The sequence below is a fragment of the Lissotriton vulgaris genome, chromosome 1_2, assembly GCF_964263255.1.
Source record: "Lissotriton vulgaris chromosome 1_2, aLisVul1.2, whole genome shotgun sequence".
Taxonomy (NCBI): Eukaryota; Metazoa; Chordata; class Amphibia; order Caudata; family Salamandridae; genus Lissotriton; species Lissotriton vulgaris.
In genome coordinates, this window is record NC_141686.1 from 310560584 (window position 1) to 310584889 (window position 24306).

Sequence of the window (24306 nt, forward strand, 5' to 3'; positions counted from 1 at the left end):
GACATGAGTCCCTTTCTCACTGCTCCATCAGGATTCAAGCAAGCCGGGCCGAAGAGGCTGAAATGCCAGAAACCGGTCCCCGGTAGCTTGTCTCCTTTCTGGTAAAGAATTGGCTTGGTAGTTTAGTCTGCCCTGTTCCCATGATGCACTGGGCCAGGGACAGACTGATTTGCATATAGCCAGGTTCTGAGCTGGGATGGGGCAGTGAGATAAATAACGGTGATGGATCAAGCCCTGATCTTTGGACTGGGTAAGAGTGGTCTGCTCAATTCAGACACTCTGTTCATCACCACCCCCTTTTGTATATCCCAGCAAAGCTAATACTGGATCCCGTTCTAGGACCTGGCCAATCATTATACCCAACGCTGCCAATACCTGCTCCCAGTACTCCTGTATGGACGGACATTCCCACGCTAGGTGAAGAAAACCCGCCCTGCATGTTTACACCGCAGGTATCTATCGTTGTCCGCCATTTTTAACCTCAACTTCTTTGCAGGTGTGGAGTACATTCTATGCAGGTACTTATAATGAATAACTCGTAACCTGCAACTAGATGAGATTTGCGCCGTCTGCATACAGCAATAGCGCCATTGCTCATCGGTAATATCGCATCCCAACCCCTCCCCCCAGTGAAGGCGGGACTTACTCTCTATCCCTGCTCTATGGGTACGGATGCTGTTATATAACCTGGACACCAAATGCTTCCCATCAGGAGAGCTTAGCATGAGGTGTAGGGGAAGAAGGCATACCAGCTCTTGTGGAAACTCTGGGAGAATAGCCCGCAGCCCCTGTCTAAGCCGAATGTAAAGCAATGTGTCTAAGGGCGTGGGTTGCGTGTCCGACAAGAGATGTTCCAGAGAGTGAAACACCACATCATGAAAAAGACCCTCCCAGGTAGTGATGCGTGCACCTGTACACAGGTTCTGAAAACCCTTCTCCTGTAATAACGACAGGTCAGGGTTATAGGACAGCGGAAGCTGGGGTGAGTATATGAAAGATACCGCAAGCAAGGCCGCAATCCGATACCAAGCATCCACCATGCCCGTGACAGTCGTAGGTGGTGTCGTCCGTGTGCTAGTAGGCCCAAATATCACTCCACTCAATGGTATTGGAGCAGCAAGCCAATCCTCCACTGCTACCTGCGGCATATAACGAGGGGGGTGGATCCAGTAATATGCATAGTGCGCTTGTGCACTTAAAAAATAGAGTTCAAAATCGGGAACATCAAACCCTCCCTGTTTATAAGGCCTAGTTAGCGTCAACCATCCGAGTCTTGCCTGTTCCCCCCCCCCATAGTAGCCGAAGCAATTCAGTGCGCAACGTTTTGAAGAAAAAATGCCCTGGGTCGTAAGGGATAATAAGAAATAAATAAAGAAACTGGGGCAGGACAACCATCTTGATAAGAGAGGCTCTCCCAGTGATCAACAAAGGCAATGATATCCATTGGGTGACATCTGCATTAAGCCGTGTGACGGCCGTACCGTAATTGGCACGTATGGTTTCATCCTTACTTTGGGCGACCTGTATACCAAGATAACGCAGCTCCGAGCCACACCACTCTATCGGGGAGTCTAATGGGAACAGCTGAACCACCGGGGTAAGAGGGAAAATCTGTGACTTTCCCCAATTTATGCCAACACCCGAAAGCAGGGCAAATTTTATAAAGTCGCGCAAAATGTTGTTGTGGGTTGTGTTGTGGGTCTCTGACATACAGAGTAATATCATCCGCATACAGCTAAACTAGGATTTGTCGTAAGCAACATTGGAATGCCCTGTCCCGATGTACCTGTCGCAGTCTACAAGCCAAGGGCTCCACTGGCAGGGCAAAAAGGAGCAGCGATAACAGACACCCCTGACGCGTGCCCCTGGTAACCGTAATGTGACGCGACAAATGGCCATTAACCAGTATCCGAGCCGTGGGTCAGTGATATAATAACTCAATCTAGGAGAGGTACACCTCAGGAAACCCCAAGCTTCGCAGCACTCCAAATAAATAATCCCTCTTCACTGAGTCGAATGCTTTTGTTGCATCTAGAAAAACTGTGGCGAGTGGGAAATCTGGCGCTACGTTCTGTAGCAATGCGAACAGAGTCCTAAGATTATGGGAGGTTGCCCTACCTGGCACAAATCCCGACTGGTCAGGTAGGACCAGCTTGTCGAGTAAGAGGGACAGTCTATTCACCAAGACTTTAGCCAGTATCTTAATATCACAATTCATCAGTGACAATGGCCTATAAGAGTCACAAGACTCTGGGGATTTACCCGGCTTCAATAAGGATGTGACTATCGCTTCTCTCATGGAAGCAGGAAGTATACCTATCTCGAGCGACTCTTCATAGACCTCTCTCAACACTGGCGCCATAATATCTATATAGGCCTTGTAAAATTCCGCCGGGAGGCCGTCTGAACCCGGCGCCTTCCCATTCTGAAGTTGCATAATGGCTTCCTTAATTTCGTCCAATTCAAATGGTATGCTAAGAAATTTCTGCCGCGTGTCCCCCAGCCAACCCAGCGCAATATCTTTTGTGAAGTCCTCAAGGTCCATGTTGCCCTCCCTCTGAGAGGTGTACAATGTTGTGTAGTGTGCGACAAATGTCCCTAGTATTTGTAGGGAATCCCTATATGTCTCCCCCCTCGGTCCCTGTATCTCCAACACATGGGTGTTAAAGCGAGGCCCGCCAGCTAGCGCAGCCAGCACCTTCCCTGGTCTATCCCATTCCCCATATTTGCGCGCCGTCCAATACTTCCCCCTAAACTTCACCTCTCTGTGCGCAGCATCTTCATACTCAGTTAAGAGTGTACGAAAATCAGTATGTACCTTACCCGTTTCCCTCCGCACCATCCTTCTCTCCAGCCCCTTCAAATCCTGCTCTAGTTTGCACACGGTATTCTGAATGTCTCGCACCACCCAAAGCCCTTCGATATGCAGTACCCTCTTATCGTCACTTTGAACGCCTCCCATACCATCTTGACGCTATCCACAGAGCCTTTGACTCAGGAAAGTTTTAGGGGCATATTTATGAGAGGCTTGCGTCATGTTTGCACCACGCACACACCGGCCTCTAAGTCAGATTTATGAAGCCACACAAAGCCACTTTGCGCGGCTTTGAATGACTTAAAAATATGGTATAAGGCAAAGCAGTGCAAATCACAAGGCGTTCCATGGGCGTCGCAGTGGGTGTTCCGAGGGTGTCGCGGTGGGTGTTCCATGGGCATCGCAGTGGGTGTTCACATGCAACTCCCATGGTTTTTTATGCATTCGCAGATTTACAAGGACTGGTAAACATGGAAATGTGCCAAAATCTTATTCCCACGCAGGTAAGGCGCAACAAGGAGTAATATCTTTATTTCTCCTTATTTTTTCTCTTTCTACATGTACTGTATTCTGCAGCACACATAGAAAGAGGAAAACACCTCTCGCAGCAACGCTAGCCTCCCAAAATGGCACCAGCGGATGGGTAAAGGACAGGAATGTACCGTATTGGATAAATACCCTTTCCCAGTGACGCATGGCAGTTCAGGAAGGTGAGTTGCAGCGCTGCCCTGCGCCACTATTGACATAAATATTCCCCTTAGTTTTGTACGTACAAGCAGCACTTGACTACTGTGAACCTGGAGGGCTCCTTGGAGCGCAGGTGGGATGGCCTCAGTGAGCAGTGACCATTTAAAGGGTAGTGGACGGGGAGAGATCATTGGGAGAGAACACGCGGGAGCTGACGGAACGGTATCGGATCTGGATGTCATATGTGGCAGGGCATGTTACATGGAAGTCGGGCCTCATGGTACGTAAGCATGACTGCATTTAACATTAGAGAATGTCTATATACATGGGGTGTGGGAGAGCTGACTGTGTGCATAGTGATGCTGACACATTCTCAGTTTAAAACTCCATTTGTTTCTGACTCTTAAACTAAGAAGGCAGAAAAGGAAAACTTTCCACCTCCCTTGTGCACATGTTCTCACCATTACTGCAAGGAAAAACGACCTTCCAGAGAAAGAAGCATTTTGCAGCCTCTCTATGCCCTTGAAAGGGCGGTTTTCTGCTCCTAATTGTAGTAAAGCAGGACCTGAGCATGAGTGATGACTCTTCGCTCCATAAGACACCATTAGCAATAAAGATATAGGGCCAGATGTAGGTCGCCCAATACCGGTCGGTAACGGCCGAAATTACAGAATTCCGGCCGTTACCGACCGGTATTGGGCTTTCCAGATGTAGGTGGCATTTTTTAAGGATTCGGTATTTTACCGAATCGGTAATTTAAGGATTCGGTAAAATACTGAGGGCCCGATTCACAGAATGTACTTAAGACTCAATCCTAAACTTACTACTTTTGGTATTCACAGAAGTTAGGATTTTGTCTTAAGTTTGTCTTATGACAAACTTAAGACAGACTTAAGACAGACTTAAGACAAAATCCTAACTTCTGTGAATACCAAAAGTAGTAAGTTCATTCTGTCAATACCAAAATAGTAGTAAGTTTAGGATTGAGTCTTAAGTTCATTCTGTGAATCGGGCCCCACATTCTTAACATACCGATTTGATAAAATACTGAATCAAGGATGTAGGAAGCAATCACGTTGGTGCATTCCTCAGTTAAGGATTCGTTATTTACCACCAACTAGAAGTTGGTGGTAAATAATGAAAACCCTTGAAAAAGCATTTTTTTTTCTTTTCCAACAGTGCCATGTTGCAGACATACATGCCCTTAGGGCATGTATGTCTGCAACATGTGCACCCATACACAATTCAGGGGTGCAAGAGGGTGTCAAAGTGACACCCTGCCACCCTTCAATGTTTCCCCCAATTACCGAATCGTTATTTACCGATTCGGTAATTGACATTCATTCCTATGGGCCTCCAGGCCCATAGGAATGAATGGCAAATACCGAATCAGTAAATACCGATTCGGTAATTACCAAAACTTACCGATTTGGAAATTTTTTCAGAAAAATTACCTACATCCCATTTGCCTGTTCTTAAATACCGAATCGGTATGATTCGGTATTTAAGAATCGGTAATCTGGGATTACCTACATCTGGCCCATAGGGTATTGGCTCAGGGGTGGGGTTAAAACATGCACTGGCCACTGAGGGAGGAAGATGAGAGATGAATTCCGACCGATGACCCAATGACAGCATAGGTTACTAACCATGGCTTGGCATAATAAAACGTAGTGAATTATTCCGGCCATTTCTGGATGGCTAAATCCATTGGAGACACAATGCGCAGGGAAGAGAGAGCAGCGTGGGGATGCGTGATGAAATATGATTGGTGCCGGGTGAACTTTCACCCTAATATGCATTATCTTCTGCGTTGTTTGCAGGAATCATGATCACTCTGATACATTTGTCATGTAGACAAGTACTGAGTGGTAAACAACTATACCAATAACTGGGCCCGATACACAAAGGTCAACTTGGACCAGTAGTCTAAGGTTACACATTTCAGTATACACAAAGGTAAGTTATGGGTAGTATCTTTACGTATGCAATCGGCGCTTAGTTTCCACACTCAGGGCAGAATCCGGAGTGGAATCTCCCCACTCGGGGCCTGATCTCTGCCCGAGTGTGGAAAGTTCACCCTGAGCGCAGACATAAAGATACTAGTCGTAACTTATCTTTGAGAATACCGAAAAGTTATAAAGTTGAACTTTTAGTCTCAACTTACACCAAAATTCTAACTTTACCTTTATGAATCAGGCCCGCTGAGTGTGTGTGCTGAATTGAGGTACGAGGGCGGGGTCTGCTTTACATCACCTGTAAATAAGAGTTTCTCTGACAGCTTGTCTGACTCCCAGCACGCCCGAATGACAGAGCATAACTTGCTGGAGGAGGTATGAGCGACCTCGGCCCAGTCTCCTTTTCTCTGAGAAGGCCACATTTGCTTTTCTGGTGAAGGGGGACTACCGGGTGTGACGGCTCCAAAACAGGGGCGGCTCCTTCACTAAGGTGCAGGAGCATCACCCACAGCTCTTTGAGCAGGAAAAATAAAATTATAATAACATGGTTAATATGATTTTATGTTTTGCAGATTCAGGGCTGGATTAGGGCCTGAGGTGCTCAAGGCACAGGTGCAGGAGAAGGTTGTTCCAGGCTTTGGCCGCCAGGTGAGAGAGGTGCTCTGCTGCCTTGAAGGGAGCCGTCACAGGTTCATTGGCAGAGGGTCATGGCGTCTGAGGTGGGCTTGGGACAAGGCAACTGAGATGAACAGAGCTGTGGGTGGATGAATGTTCGGGATACTCCAGGGCAGATTTACAAGATCCTTGCGCCACTTTTGCCTCCCTTTTCCCATGGTAAAAATGACGCAAAAGTGGCGCAAGAGGCTTGTAAATCTGCTCCTCCATTTTTAAAGTGACTGCACTGAGATAGGGTGTGTTAGTCTCAAGTATGGAAGGAATGAAAAAGAGTTGAAAAGGATTTTGAGATGGTTGAAAAAGAACATGCATTAAAACCAGTGGAGAAGGTAGATTGGAAGTAAGCGGTCTATTATCTTTTGAAGAGTCTCACCTGCATGGCTAGCCCGGTGCTGTAAAGGTTTCCAATCTCGCCATTACTTTGGGACTGATTTAGAATCTTCTGAACCAAGGAGCTCAGGGTTTGTGTGATGGCTTCCCTCTCCTCTGGGGTGATGTCCCCTCTTTTAACCACACACGTCAGGCCCAAGACCACGACCGCCGCGGTGTCTGAAATAAAGAACAGGCCCTTCTCAAGAACTGTCTCTGTTAGTTCAACCATTGGCTATCCTCAAAGCCTGACTTGACTAACAGCATCTTCTGATTCAAACCACTGGAAAGGGGCAGCTGGAAACAACCTTTACTCACCAACAGAGAATCTATCCTGGTCCCCGTAACCCGTGTTGATACTGCCGGTACCCAGGACCGCGGACACATTTACAGGCATATCTTGGAGGCAGAGCGCTATGATGTCCAGGCCAATCTGGAAGTCGTTGGAGAGAGGGCGGCCATACTCTTCTGTGAGAGAGGGGGACAATCAGAGGACACAGATGAATGCCTGGGTCCAGGGGGAATGCATTCAACAGTAGTTGTCTAGGACCCATTCTCAGTGCTCCTGGGACCTACACAACCTCTCTTGGTCTAGGTGCAAAAATGAGGGTCCACACATACCATAATGCAATGACGAGCTGGCTCTATTTTAAGGCAGAAGAATTTACTTTCTTTCACTTTTAGAGTTTTGTTTAAATCAAAATTATAGTAGGGACAGTCAGGCAGTGGAAATGGATGGGATCCAATATGCATAAATTATTATTGGAGGCTATGACTATGTAGGATACTTAATGTTATTTGTGTGGAAAGTCTTTGGAACAGTTGAGTGGTTAGAGGCTGTCTGATCACATATTTGCTGTCAGCACCTGGCAGCCCCATATGGACTTTTACATACTTATTATCTTTGGTGAGAAAAACAAACCTACAGCTCTAGGATCTAGAAGAATCCTTCACATATATTTAAACAGAAAGAACTGTAAATATAATAACTGACGAATATTCTCATGCATCAAACTAAGGCTTCTAGGGAGTCACACTGCTCCAGTGATTTCACCAAAACCACACGCCTTTGCTTGTTTTGGTATCATTATTCTTTCAAGTTGGCCAAATAATGTTGCAGATGCAATTTATATAGAGAAAGTTAAAGTTGAGCTCAGATAAATCCATGGTCTTGTATTGCAACATTGGTATAGCACTTATTACCACTACGAGAGGATCAGAAGCACTTGCACCGGATAGGTTGAGTGGTTGGAAGTGTGTTGTCTTAGTTTTGATCCTACGTGGGAAGTGTTTCCATGTCATGGGTGATATCCACGAGGTGCATTATCATGTTATGGGACGCAGCGCATAGGGGTTTGATGGTTGAAGAAGTGTGTGAGAGGAGCGCAGTTCATGTTTATCCTTAAGGGTGTAGCTTTGAGCTGCTCCGCAGGTCAGTTTATGGTATTAGTTATAATCATGGGCCACTTGACTGGTTACTTCACCTGGTTGTCCATTCTGAGATCTTTTGTTTCAGGTTTATGGCCCCAACCAGGCATAGGTTGGAGGGAGACATGGTGGAGAGATCTGTGGGGATGTGCCTTGGTGATATCATCCCATATCAGATTGTCACTGTGAGATGCCAGGAACTGGTCATAGTATGTAGCTTGTTGGGATCTGCAGTGGGTGTGCATTAAAGTCCTCCATTGGCCAATGGCATATTGCAGATTTCTTCAGTGATCACTTCCCTGTTCAATGTGTGATGGATAGTTTATTGCTCTGGGCAGGTACACAATTGGGTGATGGTTCAGGAACATCAGACTACTTATCAGGGGCATATCAGAGGCCCCGGCAACACCCGCCGTGTGGGGGGGCCCCAGGGTTTCTTGGGCCCCTCACCCTCTGAGTCATGCCCTTGCTTGCTTTGCAGACTGCGTTCATTTGCATGCAATGAGAAATAGGAAAACCTCTCTCTTTTATCAAGGAGGTCCCAGCAGTATAAGGGGCCCAACATTTCATTGGGCCCCCACTTAGCCCATTCTATAGGGGAGGAATCATTTGGCTGTAAGCCACTGCTACATATAATTGTGCAGATTACATCTCATCCTGGTATACCTTCTCTCCAGCTTGTATCAGACCTTTGAGTGTTCCTATTTAATTGTCTGCCATTTGTAGACAATTATTGGCTTGAGTGTATGTTAGAGACGCTCTTGGTTTTGCTGGTGAGGGCATCTCTCTCGCTTGATACAAATGGATTGTTTGATAAAAACATGGGGTATAGTGAGGCGTGTTGCCATCGGGGAAGACCGTCACATTTGGAAGATTCTTTTGGGCGGAAAAGTGTAAGCTTTATGGAGATAGAGAGAGTAGACAAAGAACTGCAGAGATGGTGGTGAGGAGGCAATGAAAAGAGGCAGAGAGGGAAGGGACAGAGGTAGTGAAGAGAATGATAGTGGTTAGAGTAAAGAAAGTAAGAGGAAAGGACAGGTGAAGAAGGTAGGGCTACAGGTGTGGGGACAGAAAAGAGAATGAAAGAAATGGCAATTTGAGGAAGAGGGGGTAGAGCTAAAGGTTGAGAGGAGAGAGAGAGAGAGACAGAAGGTGGTGTCGGGGAGATGGATTGGAAGAGGAGGAGAGAAATTAACCACAGAGATGTGGAGGTGGGAGGGACAATGAAAAGAGAGGTGAAAGTGCAGAGAAGAGAGCTATTTGGTCAGGCGGTGAGATGAAGGGACAACAGAGATGGGCAAGAGAGAGATGTGTCCTAGGGAGTAAGATGGGTGAAGAGAGGATAGGGTGTCAGGTTGACAGGCTAGAGGGAGGACATAAAGAGTGTGGAGAAGGGAAAAAATTAGAGATAATATAGGCTGGACTTGTAGAGGGAAAGGGTGCAGATGGAAAGAGACAATGACAGGCAGGAGTAAGACACATTAGCAAAGTAGAAGGGCAGCTGTGAGTGGAAAAAGTGTATACGGAGATGTAAAGCTAAGAGCAGAAAACTGACTTAGATGGAAGAGAGAGTGACATAAAGTAAGGAATGAAAAAGGATGAGAGAAAGAAAGAGAATAAAAGAGAGGGGGAAGTACAGTAGAGAGAGAGGGAATGATGGAGAGGGACAGGGAGCAGATGGGAGAGGGAAGTGAGCAAGAGAAGGAGAAATCAAGAACCATAGAAAAGGGCAAAGGGATTAGAAGGAGGAGGGGAGTGAGAGGGACAGAGAGACAAACCGTTGAACTCTAAGGATGTTAATATCCCTGGGTGTAGCTGACAAATGACCACAACTCACCAATGTTCCGCAGTTCTGCCTGGTACTTCTCTTCCAGGATTTGCACCAGGTCAATGCTGCAGTTCAAAGCGCTCACATTCCTGGGGTTCTGGCAGGAAGCCTGCAGAGCCAGCACGTAGAGGGCCACCATCCCCGAAGAGAAGTCCTCACCTACAAAAGAAGACAGATATGACTTATTCTGCTGGTGAAAACCTCAATGTGTCCATCTGTGGCAGTTTCTGATTCAATATCTCCAGCCTTAGTTATATCATGTTTTTCCTGTCATTTCTATCTCTGACAATATCTCTTGTTCACTATCTCTCTCATGGTGGTTAGGTTCCTGTAAATTAGCATCAGCAGTTGAGTCTTAGAAGATATATTCTCTCGCCTTTCTTTGGATCTGTCCCTGTAGAGCTATAGCTTCATCTGTCGCTCAGCCCATGGACCGGTCTCTCAATAGTTGCTGCTCTGTCTCTATCTTTTGGGTTGTTCCTCAATAGCTGTTTCTATGTCTATGTCTTTGGGGTGTCTCTGTAGGTGTCTCTACTCATTTAATCAGTTTCCAGCACTTTTCTCTATGTCTTAGTCTTTGGCTGTGTCTCTTAATAGTTGTGTTTGTGTGGCAATATTTCTCTTTCTCTTTCAGAAATTGTCTTTATCTTTGAAAATACCTCTATTTACCTGTTTTACTCTTTCAGTCCTTGGATCTTTCTCTCGAAAGTAATCCCCCTGTCGCATTGTCTGGATCTATGCCACGATATTTGTCTTTACCCCTTGGAAATATCTGTACATCATTGTCACTGTATTTTTGTTTGGATCCATCTCCCAATAGTTTTCTCTTTGACTACTTCTTCTCAGAATATCAATCAGTTTGCCAATACCATGAAGGCCATCCACTCACGGCCCCAACTGACCCATGTCCCCAGCAAGCCTTCACCAAAGGTTTCCTACCGATCAGCGAGTACTAACACTCATCCTCAATGCCTCCATTGACTCAGCCACATTCCCAGACACCTGGAAACACACCACCATCACACCTGTGCTGAAGGAACTATCCACTGACCCAGCCACGCTCCGGAGCTACAGACCCATCTCCCTCCTACCAAACCCGGCAAAGGTCCTAGAGAAACTAATCAAGCGACGCCACACTGACCACCTCAGCAACCACTAGCTCCTCGACACCATGAAGTCCAGATTCAGGTCTATTCACTCTACAGAAACTGCGCTCATTGGTCGTATTGACAACATCTGTATGATCCTTGATAGAGGGGATACTGCAGCCTTCATTCTCCTGGACCTCTCGACAGCATTTCATGCAGTCTCAAACACCCGTCCTCATCAGGTGCCTGCACAAGATTGGCAGCCAATGCCTCGCACTCCGCTGGACTGTCTCCTTCTTCTGTCAAGACAGAAGTAGTGATCTTCGGCAAGAACACCTTACCATGGGATTTCCACTGGTGGCCGCCAAAACTCAGGCCCACACCCAGCACCCACACCAGGAAACTCAGAATCATCATCGACAGAGAACTGGACATGACCTCACCAGTCAACACGGTCACTGCATCCTGCTTCTACACCTGAAGATGCTGACGAAGATCTTCAAATGACTCCAAAGCAACTCCCAAAACGCAGTCACTCACACCCTAGTAACCAGCAGGTTGGACTATGGGAGCGCCCTGTGTGTCAGGATCACCAAGGAACTCCACAGAAGACTACAAACCTTCCGGCACTCAACAGCCAGACTAACTTCACACCATACCTCAGAAAGGTCCACTGGTGCCCAAACATACAAATGCGTTCATTTCAAACTCCTCACACACACATTCAAGGCTCCACAGAAGTTAAGCCCCACCAACCTGAACAGTTGCGTCTCCTTACACCAACATCCCAGACACCTCCGATCCTCAGGAACCCTACTCACTTACATCCCATACAGGCGCGGAACCAGATCAGGAGCATAGACATTCACTTACATCACTCCTAAGGTGTTGAACAACTTCAGAGTCCACTTCCTAGCCTCCTCCTCTTTTCTTGTATTCAATTAGAAGCTGAAGACCTGGCTTTCTAATTAACCAATCTATCCTAGGCAGGGCTCCGCACCAGGACACCCTTATGGCTGATAGTGTGCTTTACAAATGCTCATAATAGTCCTTCTTTAATTGCCTTATCATCGTCCCAATGCTTTCTCTGGCAAGAGGAAGATGTCTCAAGAGACATAGCCAGGGAGACATACCTACCTTGAACTTGAGGAAATGGACAACACACCTCTGACCCTGAAAGAGCTGCTCTAGCGCCCACTAGAACAGAGAATCATGAACACAAAAAAAAAGGCCTGTGACAGGTTTTACATGGCAATAGCACAAAATGCCTTCAAAGGTTCCAGTCTCAACCCTGTTGCCCCCCAACACCAGGAATACTCCAACTTATTTCAAAGTAGACTTTTGTGAACAGATACTCCCTCTCAGTTTTAGGATCTCTTTTTCATGCATAACTTCTCTGATCCTCAAAATCTGTGTCTCGTGTTTGCCTCTGTGCCGGTCTCTCAATCTTTACCTCTCTCCATCCGTAGTTCTGTCTCTCATGAGTCAGTATCTAGACCAGGCCCTTATCCCTAATCCTTTTCTGGATCTCTCTTTATCTATTGCTCTTTTGGCCTCCGGCACGCCATTCCTTTCTCTGTCTCCATCTCAGTCAGTATGTTTCTAGCCTCATTTTTTAGGCTGTCTCATATCAAGACTCTTTCGCGCTCTGACCGTCCTGCCATCTTTTTATAACCAAGGATAACCTTCACCGTCATTTCTTTAAAAAAGTACTAGGGGCACATATACATAAACCTCAAACATCACAATGGCAATGATATTCTCCTAGAGTTCTTAATTTACTTCCTACAAATTACACAATTTGACCTAGCGATGTCGAGTTTAAACTTCCATCTCCTGGTTCAAAGAACTGTGTTTACAGGACAGCTAGTGGAGTAAATTCTACATTTAAATATTTATATTGCCTCTTTACTCATTGCTTTGCTGCTTTACTACCAATATAAACAATGTATAAGCTAAGCTATGTGATAACACATTGTGGCGCCATAGAACACCTTCACCAAACTCATCTCAGGAAACATTTCTGTCAGACAGAGTGAAATTGGATTCCATTTTTGCCTCGCCTACAAAATGCCTTGTTGATGAATGTTTGGTGGCATCCTGGTTGGCGATGGAGGCCTCCACCAATAGGCTGGGGAAAAATCCCCTGGACCTAGGTATAGAAACAGTGTGAAATGCACCTGTATGCCTCTTACCTGGAAAATGGGTGTTTTGGAGTTAATAGAGCGTACGGAGGTAACCGGGGGGAGAGGGGGAGGGAGGAGTACCCTCACGGTAAATGGGCCCTCTGTGCACGCGCCCTCCAACGGGAGGGCGTGGTTAATGTAGGATATGGGGGAACCGGGGGGGGGGGGAGTACCCTCACGGTAAAAGGGCCCTCTGCGCATGCGCACTCCGACTGAAGGGCCTGGTTAAGTGATAAGGATCTGATACCAGTAAGTGACCTTGCCGTCGGCCCAAATAGGATACTAAGAAAAGTAATTACTGTATGATTATGGTTGTTATGTTAGATTCGGATAGAAAGTACCTTGTACTAGAATTATGTTGAGGTTAGCCATCTGATATCTGTATATATCAAGTGTAATCAAATGTCATGGATCGTTTTCTGCGTAATTGTATAAATATTGTTTATTTCAATTTTGTTTTTTTTTACTGTTTTCATAAATACGGCCGGGGGTTGTACGACCCCCGCCTCCAAAGAAATCCCCCTAATGTATTTTTAATAATGTTTGTAACGGAAGGGGGTAGGGTTCTCCGACAGTCCCTGGCCATAGTGAAAGGCGGAGCCGGCATGGGCCCCGCCGCAAGTATGGCGGGCGCAGCGGCCCCCACCCGCACTCTGTGGTGAGGCGCACCCGTCGCGTCACCATGACGCGGCGGGTGCCTCAATATTGATTGAACCCTGGGTCTCCTAGAGATCCGGAAGTGATTGAATCACGTCCGGGTCACTGTGGAGCAAAGGCCAAGTTGGTTAGAACCTGCCTGGCAAGTGAGGGGTTAAAAGGCCAGGGAGCGCGGGAGTCTGCCTCTTTGACTCCGCGCTCCATGGCCTGCCCCTCCAGCCTCTAGGAGGCTGTAATTCTTTTTAAATTAAAATGAAATTATCCCAACTAAAGTATACATTTTAATATGTATTACATATTACTAAAAGTGATGTATAGAATGAATTAAAAGTAATTGAATTATTTGAATAAATGCTAATGTTACATTCCATTAAAAAAATTAAAGGCTAATCAAATAAATAAAATGTATGTTTTACTAATAGACAATATTTTAACATTAATTATGTGTTTTTATATTTTAGATTGTTTCAATAATTTAATTTATTTCAATATTGTTTCAGAAGGGTTTTAATTTTAAGTATCTACTTCCATTCTTTTGTAAGGAGCAGTATTGCAGTACCAGGGAGTGGCCATGGGTGATGCTGAAGTACATTTACGTTCCTCTATGGCTGTAGTAACTACAAAAGTGCTGTTTGTGACTAGGAGGGGATTTACTCGTTTGTGGGTGGGCGTATATTACTCCCTTTACGACTCTCTAGCCCTCCATTAACTCCTCCTTATGCCTCCCAAAACCCGCTCCCTTTGGTAGTAAATATTCCCCATTTCCGAGCCACTCCCGTATCCCTTCCTCATTTGCTACTAAACGGTAGGTGTACGTCTGCGTAGATTTCTGCAGTCAGGACGGAGATCTCCACACATAAGAGACAGGAGAGGCGGAGGGTAGACCTCAGCATGTAGGTTTGTGAATAATCATTTTATAGTTCTACGAAACGTACTACAGAAAATGCAGTTTGAGAATAGGCCCCTCTGCATTATGAGATGTTACCCCATCGCCTGACCTATATTTACGAGCTCAGGGTCCTGTATGGTGTAGCCTGTGAATAAAGGACATGCTGTAGTACCCTGTGAGTCCTACTTCACGGACTCATGATTGACTCGTATTGGCCCACTACAGTTTTAAATTTGAAGCCGGTTGAGGTCAGGTTTGAGTGAGGCGGGACACTGCAGACGCTGAGGGTCAGACAGGTGTAGAACTGAATAGCTTCTAGGAGGTAATGGCTTCCTTACTGTTGACAATCCGCTGGACAGCAGCTTCCTTCAGGCTCAGGACCATGGCCTTCTCCACTTGCAGGTTGTGGTCCGTGGCCAGCCGCAGGGCGAGCAGGATGCTGGGGTTAGGGGTGGCGGCAGCGTTCCAGGACCTCAGCATGACCTGCAGGAGACTGGTGAGCTGAGGCTTCTGGGCCTGACCCACAGCTGCAAGGGGAGAGAAGGAGGTTTAGGGCATGGTTTTATATATGCATGTCTATATTTTCATTTATAATGTTTAATTATATATACATATTCATGCCATAGCACTATAAATGTATGTGGCCTAATAATACATTATTTAGAGCATGTGTCCTATTGAACACACATTCACACATTTATTACTAGAGTGCAAATTTCAAATTACAGTTTATTGGTGCATGACATCAAAACTGACATGCGAAATACACTTGTCATTGGCCCACAGGCTGCATTGCAACAATCACTTCACACAGGGAAACCACTCTCCTACAAGTCACAGGATCGCTTCTGTGTGATGTTACCTTGCTGCACAAATGTAACCCTTCCACGTTGGTGCAGTCACTACACACACACACGCGCACTCACACACACACACAGCCCATGCAGATCATATACTTTACTCAGAGGACTTTACCGTGTGACACCACCAGGGCGTACAGTGCTGTACAGTCACTGCCCACACACACACCTACGCAGAACCATGTACTGTAGTCAGATGACAGTACTATACCAAAATCACCAAAGCCAGGGTACAAGTCGGAGTTACACGTGTTTGGACTGCGTTAAACCACTAATTACACGCATTAGATGCCGTCCAACCTACCAAGAAGTTGGGCCCCACTGAAATATGCTGAATTAGTCCGAGTGTAGGTTTCAGACACCAGGGCACATTCAGCAGTTCCTGCATGGTGTCTGCTTTTGTTCCAAGTAGCAACGTACAGGCTACTGCTGGCCCAAGACAAAAGGCCTAAGTAAAGGGGCCGTCAGGCCTCCTTTTGCTGGAGTATCCTGGTTTGGAGCTATCTGGGGCCTCACACCTACATGCAAATGCAATGGATGGGAAACAAAGGCACACAGCTTACCACTTCACAGGTACTTAAGAGAGGCAGGCTTTTGACTTGTGTTCAGTGACATATAATAGATATGCACTGTAAGAAGGCAACATGTGTTGGTCTGTTGCAGTATTTACACAAATAACAATTTAAATACCACTTTTTTGTTTTATATCTTTTATCGCTTACAGCGCGACTCATCCCAATGCTGTGTATCAGAGCACTTTGCATCATACAGAAACATACATTGACAATAAAGCGTAAGTGTGTAAATTAACGTGTCGGATATGTTACATAAGACAGAGAGGGTTACAAGGTGTGGGAGTCACATGCTCTTTATAACTCACTGTGCTATATTAGAGGGATTACATTATATGAAAGGCAAGTTACAAAAGGATCTTTGTGTTAAAAGCCGTAACCCACTTACCAAGCTACATAAAATAAAAATCTGTCATCTGCATATTACATGATGTGCTTTGCAGGTTGCACATTAACCCTCTGTGATACTTTGATTCAGAACAAGGACTAAACAAAGCACAGATCTCTCCAGCAAATACTTTAACCTCCAGAGTTATCTTACCATTATTATTATTTTCTGAATTTTACTGGGCAAACAAAGATCTATGCAGCAGGTGCCTTAACCCCATAAGATATTTCAAAGTGCCTACTTTGGACCAATTAAGCAAAACAGATGTATTGCCACATTTCTCCTTCCTGTCAGTTTCTTTGTGGCAGAGTTGTTTAAAAACATTAATGTATAAGTTGAGGCACAGATTTCAAGTCACTTTTTTGACACAACCCCAATGCAAAGTCTCACTTGGTAAATCTTGTAATGTGCTCAAATGTACTCATGAAAAACCTGCCAAACATATATCTGAGGTGTTAAGATCTGTAGTCACTTCCTGTGAGTCATGAGTTGTGTTGTACTTTCTCTGATGTCACGCGCCGTTATGTTACGCGCCATGATTTTGCTTCCATACTGCCTAACTTGGTTAGTCCCCCCACTTCTTTTTTAGCACTTATGCCCTGACCAGAGCAACCACCAGTGTACAGTCACCACAGGCGTATCCCACGCAAAACCATCTTCACAGATGCAACACGCTGTCCTGCCAACGCAGTCACATCTCACCCCATACTGCACTGCAGGCACAGGCTCTCTCATACTGCACTCACTGTAATGTCCTGACACTGCCTGGGCATTCTACACTGCACAGCACTACAAACACAACCCATGTGGCACCATCTTCACTAATGCAACACGGACTGCTCAGATAACAACGGGAAATCCCAAACTGCACTACTGCTCCAGACACCCTAAGGCCAGCCATGGGACTAATGCCATGACATCCTACAAAGGTGCATGCACTGCCTGCATTACAGCTCCCAAAATCAAAATGCATCGCAAAATGTTTGTGATGGTCTGTTTATTGTAAAAGAGTTTGGGGTGAAAGGTCAAAGCTTGCCACTTGTCTCCCTGTCTGTGCATCTATCTGTGTATTCCATTGTTTCTCCCGCTCTGTCTGTCTCTCTGTCTATCTCGCTGTCTCTGCCTCTGTCTGCCTCTCTACCTCCCACTCTGTCTGTTCATGAGCCTGTGTATTCCATTGTTTCTGCTGCTCTGTCTGTCTCACTGTCTGTCTGTCTCTATGCCTCTGTCTGCCTCTCTACCTCCCTCTCTGTCTGTGCAGGAACCTGTGTATTCCAGTGGTTCTGCTCCTCTCTCAGTCTCTCTGTCTCTCTCTCTGTCTGTCTGACTCTCTGCCTCTGTCTGGCTCTCTACCTCCCTCTTTGTCTGTGCATGAGGCAGTGTATTAAATTGTCACTGTCCCTCTGTCTGTCTCTCTCTGTCTCTCTGTCTGTCTCACCGTCTGCCTTTCTCTCTCGGCCTTTCTACCTCCCTCTCTGTCTGTCTCTCTGGTCTGCCTTTCTGTCTGTCTGTGTATTCCACTGTTTCTTCCCCCCTGTCAGCCTCGACGTCAGGCTGGGTCTGGTTTTCTGAGTGAGCTACAGTGTGTTCAACCTCATGGGCACAGGTTCAAATCCTGCTGCGTCCACTTAGCCTGTCATCCTTCTGAGCTCCATAACATGAGTACTGTTGGGTAACAATAAACATCTGTTATTCAGCGCCAAAATTACTTTGGGTGACTATGCGCTTCACCAATACTTATGTTATCTCTGTCAGTGACTGAGAGCATTCCATTGTTTCTGCACCTCTCTTTATCTTCCCTAATGTTTCATTCCCTTTCTTAGTATAGTCTTACTTAAAAATGGTGTGTCTTAGAGGTGTGTAAGTGTTGCAAGGCTGATCCGGTTCCAAGCTGTTGTGCAGTAGTTTACAGGTAAGTGTTATAGTCTCGGCTGGTGTGTCTCAGAGGTGTGTAAGTGTTGCCACAGCTGTTCCGGTTCCAAGCTGTTGTGCAGTAGTTTACAGGCGAGTGTTGTGGTCTTGTGTGATGTGTCTTAGAGGTGTGTAAGTGTTGCAAGGCTGTTCCAAGCTGTTGCACAGTAGTTTACAGGCGGGTCTTAGGGTCTTGGGTATGTGTCTCAGTGGTGTGTAAGTGTTGCAAGCTGTTGTACAGTAGTTTACCAGTGAGTTTTAGGGTGTTGGTTGGTGTGTCTCTGCAGTGTTTAAGTGTCACAAGGCTAAGCCGGTTCCAAGCTGTTGTGTAGTAGTTTACAGGTGAGTGTTGTGGTCTTGGGTAATGTGTCTTAGAGGTGTGTAAGTGTTGCCACGCCTATGCCGGTTCCAAGCTGTTGTGCAGTAGTTTACAGGTGAGTGTTGTGGTCTTGGGTAATGAGTCTCAGAGGTGTGTAAGTGTTGCCACGCCTATGCCGGTTCCAAGCTGTTGTGCAGTAATTTACAGGTAAGTGTTATAGTCTCAGCTGGTGTGTCTCAGAGGTGTGTAAGTGTTGTAAGGTTGTGCCGGTTCTCAGCTGTTGTGCAGTAGCTTATACGTGAATCTTGGATGTGTCAGGTGGTGTGTCTCAGAGGTGTGTAAGTGTTGTAAGGTTGTGCTGGTTCTCAGCTGTTGTGCAGTAGTTTACATGTGAATCTTGGATGTGTCTGGTGGTGTGTCTCAGAGGTGTGTAAGTGTTGTAAGGCTGTGCTGGTTCTCAGTTGTTGTGCAGTAGTTCACATGTGAATCTTGGATGTGTCTGGTGGTGTGTCTCAGAGGTGTGTTAAATGTTGCAAGGCTCTGCTGGTTCGAAGGTGTTGTGCAGTAGTTTACAGGTGAATCTTGGGGTGTCGCGAGGTGTGTCTCAGAGGTGTGTAAGTGTTGCAAGGCTGGGCCGGTTCTCAGCTGTTGTGCAGTAGTTTACACGTGAATCTTGGATGTGTCTGGTGGTGTGTCTCAGAGGTGTGTAAGTGTTGTAAGGTTGTGCCGGTTCTCAGCTGTTGTGCAGTAGTTTACACGTGAACCTTGGATGTGGCTGGTGGTGTGTCTCAGAGGTGTGTAAGTGTTGTAAGGTTGTGCTGGTTCTCAGCTGTTGTGCAGTAATTTACACGTGAATCTTGGATGTGTCTTGTGGTGTGTCTCAGAGGTGTGTAAGTGTTGTAAGGCTGTGCTGGTTCTCAGCTGTTGTGCAGTAGTTCAAACGTGAATCTTGGATGTGTCTGGTGGTGTGTCTCAGAGGTGTGTTAAATGTTGCAAGGCTGTGCTGGTTCCAGGGTGTTGTGCAGTAGTTTACAGGTGAATCTTGGGGTGTCACAAGGTGTGTCTCAGAGGTGTGTAAGTGTTGCAAGGCTGTGCTGGTTCTCAGCTGTTGTGCAATAGTTTACACGTGAATCTTGGATGTGTCTGGTGTTGTGTCTCAGAGGTGTGTAAGTGTTGTAAGGTTGTGCTGGTTCTCAGCTGTTGTGCAGTAGTTTACATGTGAATCTTGGATGTGTCTGGTGGTGTGTCTCAGAGGTGTGTAAGTCTTGCAAGGCTGTGCTGGTTCTCAGCTGTTGTGCAGTAGTTCACACGTGGATCTTGGATGTGTCTGGTGGTGTGTCTCAGAGGTGTGTTAAATGTTGCAAGGCTGTGCTGGTTCCAAGGTGTTGTGCAGTAGTTTACAGGTGAATCTTGGGGTGTCGCGAGGTGTGTCTCAGAGGTGTGTAAGTGTTGCAAGGCTGTGCCGGTTCTCAGCTGTTGTGCAGTAGTTTACACGTGAATCTTGGATGTGTCTGGTGGTGTGTAAGTGTTGTAAGATTGTGCTGGTTCTCAGCTGTTGTGCAGTAGTTTACACGTGAATCTTGGATGTGTCTGGTGGTATGTCTCAGAGGTGTGTAAGTGTTGTAAGGTTGTGCCGGTTCTCAGCTGTTGTGCAGTAGTTTACACGTGAATCTTGGATGTGTCTGGTGGTGTGTCTCAGAGGTGTGTAAGTGTTGGAAGGTTGTGCTGGTTCTCAGCTGTTGTGCAGTAGTTTACATGTGAATCTTGGATGTGTCTGGTGGTGTGTCTCAGAGGTGTGTAAGTGTTGTAAGGCTGTGCTGGTTCTCAGTTGTTGTGCAGTAGTTCACACGTGAATCTTGGATGTGTCTGGTGGTGTGTCTCAGAGGTGTGTTAAATGTTGCAAGGCTCTGCTGGTTCCAAGGTGTTGTGCAGTAGTTTACAGGTGAATCTTGGGGTGTCGCAAGGTGTGTCTCAGAGGTGTGTAAGTGTTGCAAGGCTGGGCCGGTTCTCAGCTGTTGTGCAGTAGTTTACACGTGAATCTTGGATGTGTCTGGTGGTGTGTCTCAGAGATGTGTAAGTGTTGTAAGGTTGTGCCGGTTCTCAGCTGTTGTGCAGTAGTTTACACGTGAACCTTGGATGTGTCTGGTGGTGTGTCTCAGAGGTGTGTAAGTGTTGTAAGGTTGTGCTGGTTCTCAGCTGTTGTGCAGTAATTTACACGTGAATCTTGGATGTGTCTTGTGGTGTGTCTCAGAGGTGTGTAAGTGTTGTAAGGCTGTGCTGGTTCTCAGCTGTTGTGCAGTAGTTCAAACGTGAATCTTGGATGTGTCTGGTGGTGTGTCTCAGAGGTGTGTTAAATGTTGCAAGGCTGTGCTGGTTCCAGGGTGTTGTGCAGTAGTTTACAGGTGAATCTTGGGGTGTCACAAGGTGTGTCTCAGAGGTGTGTAAGTGTTGCAAGGCTGTGCTGGTTCTCAGCTGTTGTGCAATAGTTTACACGTGAATCTTGGATGTGTCTGGTGTTGTGTCTCAGAGGTGTGTAAGTGTTGTAAGGTTGTGCTGGTTCTCAGCTGTTGTGCAGTAGTTTACATGTGAATCTTGGATGTGTCTGGTGGTGTGTCTCAGAGGTGTGTAAGTCTTGTAAGGCTGTGCTGGTTCTCAGCTGTTGTGCAGTAGTTCACACGTGGATCTTGGATGTGTCTGGTGGTGTGTCTCAGAGGTGTGTTAAATGTTGCAAGGCTGTGCTGGTTCCAAGGTGTTGTGCAGTAGTTTACAGGTGAATCTTGGGGTGTCGCGAGGTGTGTCTCAGAGGTGTGTAAGTGTTGCAAGGCTGTGCCGGTTCTCAGCTGTTGTGCAGTAGTTTACACGTGAATCTTGGATGTGTCTGGTGGTGTGTAAGTGTTGTAAGATTGTGCTGGTTCTCAGCTGTTGTGCAGTAGTTTACACGTGAATCTTGGATGTGTCTGGTGGTATGTCTCAGAGGTGTGTAAGTGTTGTAAGGTTGTGCCGGTTCTCAGCTGTTGTGCAGTAGTTTACACGTGAATCTTGGATGTGTCTGGTGGTGTGTCTCAGAGGTGTGTAAGTGTTGTAAGGTTGTGCTGGTTCTCAGCTGTTGTGCAGTAGTTTACACGTGAATCTTGGATGTGTCTGGTGGTGTGTCTCAGAGGTGTGTAAGTGTTGTAAGGCTGTGCTGGTTCTCAGTGCTGGTTCTCAGCTGTTGTGCAGTAGTTCAAACGTGAATCTTGGATGTGTCTGCTGGTGTGTCTCAGAGGTGTGTTAAATGTTGCACGGCTGTGCTGGTTCCAAGGTGTTGTGCAGTAGTTTACAGGTGAATCTTGGGGTGTCGCGAGGTGTGTCTCAGAGGTGTGTAAGTGTTGCAGGCTGTGCCGGTTCTCAGCTGTTGTGCAATAGTTTACATGTGAATCTTGGATGTGTCTGGTGGTGTGTCTCAGAGGTGTGTAAGTGTTGTAAGGTTGTGCTGGTTCTCAGCTGTTGTGCAGTAGTTTACATGTGAATCTTGGATGTGTCTGGTGGTGTGTCTCAGAGGTGTGTAAGTGTTGTAAGGCTGTGCTGGTTCTCAGCTGTTGTGCAGTAGTTCACACATGAATCTTGGATGTGTCTTGTGGTGTGTCTCAGAGGTGTGTTAAATGTTGCAAGGCTGTGCTGGTTACAAGGTGTTGTGCAGTAGTTTACAGGTGAATCTTGGGGTGTCGCGAGGTGTGTCTCAGAGGTGTGTAAATGTTGCAAGGCTGTGCCGGTTCTCAGCTGTTGTGCAGTAGTTTACACGTGAATCTTGGATGTGTCTGGTGGTGTGTCTCAGAGGTGTGTAAGTGTTGTAAGGTTGTGCCGGTTCTCAATTGTTGTGCAGTGTTTACACGTGAATCTTGGGGTGTCGCGTGTTGTGTCTCAGAGGTGTGTAAGTGTTGTAAGGTTGTGCCGGTTCTTAATTGTTGTGCAGTAGTTTACAGGTGAATCTTGGGGTGTCGGGTGTTGTGTCTCAGAGGTGTGTAAGTGTTGTAAGGTTGTGCCGGTTCTCAATTGTTGTGCAGTAGTTTACAGGTGAATCTTGGGGTGTCGCGTGTTGTGTCTCAGAGGTTTGTAAGGTTGTGCCGGTTCTCAATTGGTGTGCAGTAGTTTACACGTGAATCTTGGATGTGTCTGGTGGTGTGTCTCAGAGGTGTGTAAGTGTTGTAAGGTTGTGCCGGTTCTCAACTGTTGTGCAGTAGTTTACACGTGAATCTTGGATGTGTCTGGTGGTGTGTCTCAGAGGTGTGTAAGTGTTGTAAGGTTGTGCCGGTTCTCAATTGTTGTGCAGTAGTTTACAGGTGAATCTTGGGGTGTCGCGTGTTGTGTCTCAGAGGTTTGTAAGGTTGTGCCGGTTCTCAATTGGTGTGCAGTAGTTTACACGTGAATCTTGGATGTGTCTGGTGGTGTGTCTCAGAGGTGTGTAAGTGTTGTAAGGTTGTGCCGGTTCTCAGCTGTTGTGCAGTAGTTTACACGTGAATCTTGGATGTGTCTGGTGGTGTGTCTCAGAGGTGTGTAAGTGTTGTAAGGTTGTGCCGGTTCTCAATTGTTGTGCAGTAGTTTACAGGTGAATCTTGGGGTGTCGCGAGGTGTGTCTCAGAGGTGTGTAAATGTTGCAAGGCTGTGCCGGTTCTCAGCTGTTGTGCAGTAGTTTACACGTGAATCTTGGATGTGTCTGGTGGTGTGTCTCAGAGGTGTGTAAGTGTTGTAAGGTTGTGCCGGTTCTCAATTGTTGTGCAGTGTTTACACGTGAATCTTGGGGTGTCGCGTGTTGTGTCTCAGAGGTGTGTAAGTGTTGTAAGGTTGTGCCGGTTCTTAATTGTTGTGCAGTAGTTTACAGGTGAATCTTGGGGTGTCGGGTGTTGTGTCTCAGAGGTGTGTAAGTGTTGTAAGGTTGTGCCGGTTCTCAATTGTTGTGCAGTAGTTTACACGTGAATCTTGGATGCGTCTGGGGTGTGTCTCGGAGGTGAGTAAGTGTTGTAAGGTTGTGCCGGTTCTCAATTGTTGTGCAGTGTTTACACGTGAATCTTGGGGTGTCGCGTGTTGTGTCTCAGAGGTGTGTAAGTGTTGTAAGGTTGTGCCGGTTCTCGATTGTTGTGCAGTAGTTTACAGGTGAATCTTGGGGTGTCGCGTGTTGTGTCTCAGAGGTGTGTAAGTGTTGTAAGGTTGTGCCGGTTCTCAATTGTTGTGCAGTGTTTACACGTGAATCTTGGGGTGTCGCGTGTTGTGTCTCAGAGGTGTGTAAGTGTTGTAAGGTTGTGCCGGTTCTCAATTGTTGTGCAGTAGTTTACACGTGAATCTTGGATGTGTCTGGTGGTGTGTCTCAGAGGTGTGTAAGTGTTGTAAGGTTGTGCCGGTTCTCAATTGTTGTGCAGTGTTTACACGTGAATCTTGGGGTGTCGCGTGTTGTGTCTCAGAGGTGTGTAAGTGTTGTAAGGTTGTGCCGGTTCTCAATTGTTGTGCAGTAGTTTACAGGTGAATCTTGGGGTGTCGCGTGTTGTGTCTCAGAGGTGTGTAAGTGTTGTAAGGTTGTGCCGGTTCTCAATTGTTGTGCAGTAGTTTACAGGTGAATCTTGGGGTGTCGCGTGTTGTGTCTCAGAGGTTTGTAAGGTTGTGCCGGTTCTCAATTGGTGTGCAGTAGTTTACACGTGAATCTTG

The 24306-nt window shown here is 46.4% G+C and overlaps 1 protein-coding gene across 1 annotated transcript in view; it reads right to left on the reverse strand.

The window, feature by feature from the left end:
• The window catches only part of LOC147736583 (transcobalamin-1-like), an 82666-nt gene that overhangs the window by 42582 nt on the left and 15778 nt on the right, over positions 1-24306 (reverse strand). The window contains exons 2-5 of the mRNA XM_086953324.1: positions 14919-15107; positions 9770-9919; positions 6823-6972; positions 6509-6684 (exon numbers count right to left, since the gene is read on the reverse strand). Coding sequence (XP_086809450.1) covers positions 6509-6684; positions 6823-6972; positions 9770-9919; positions 14919-15107 — 665 coding nt within the window. The remainder of the gene's footprint in view (positions 1-6508; positions 6685-6822; positions 6973-9769; positions 9920-14918; positions 15108-24306) is intronic.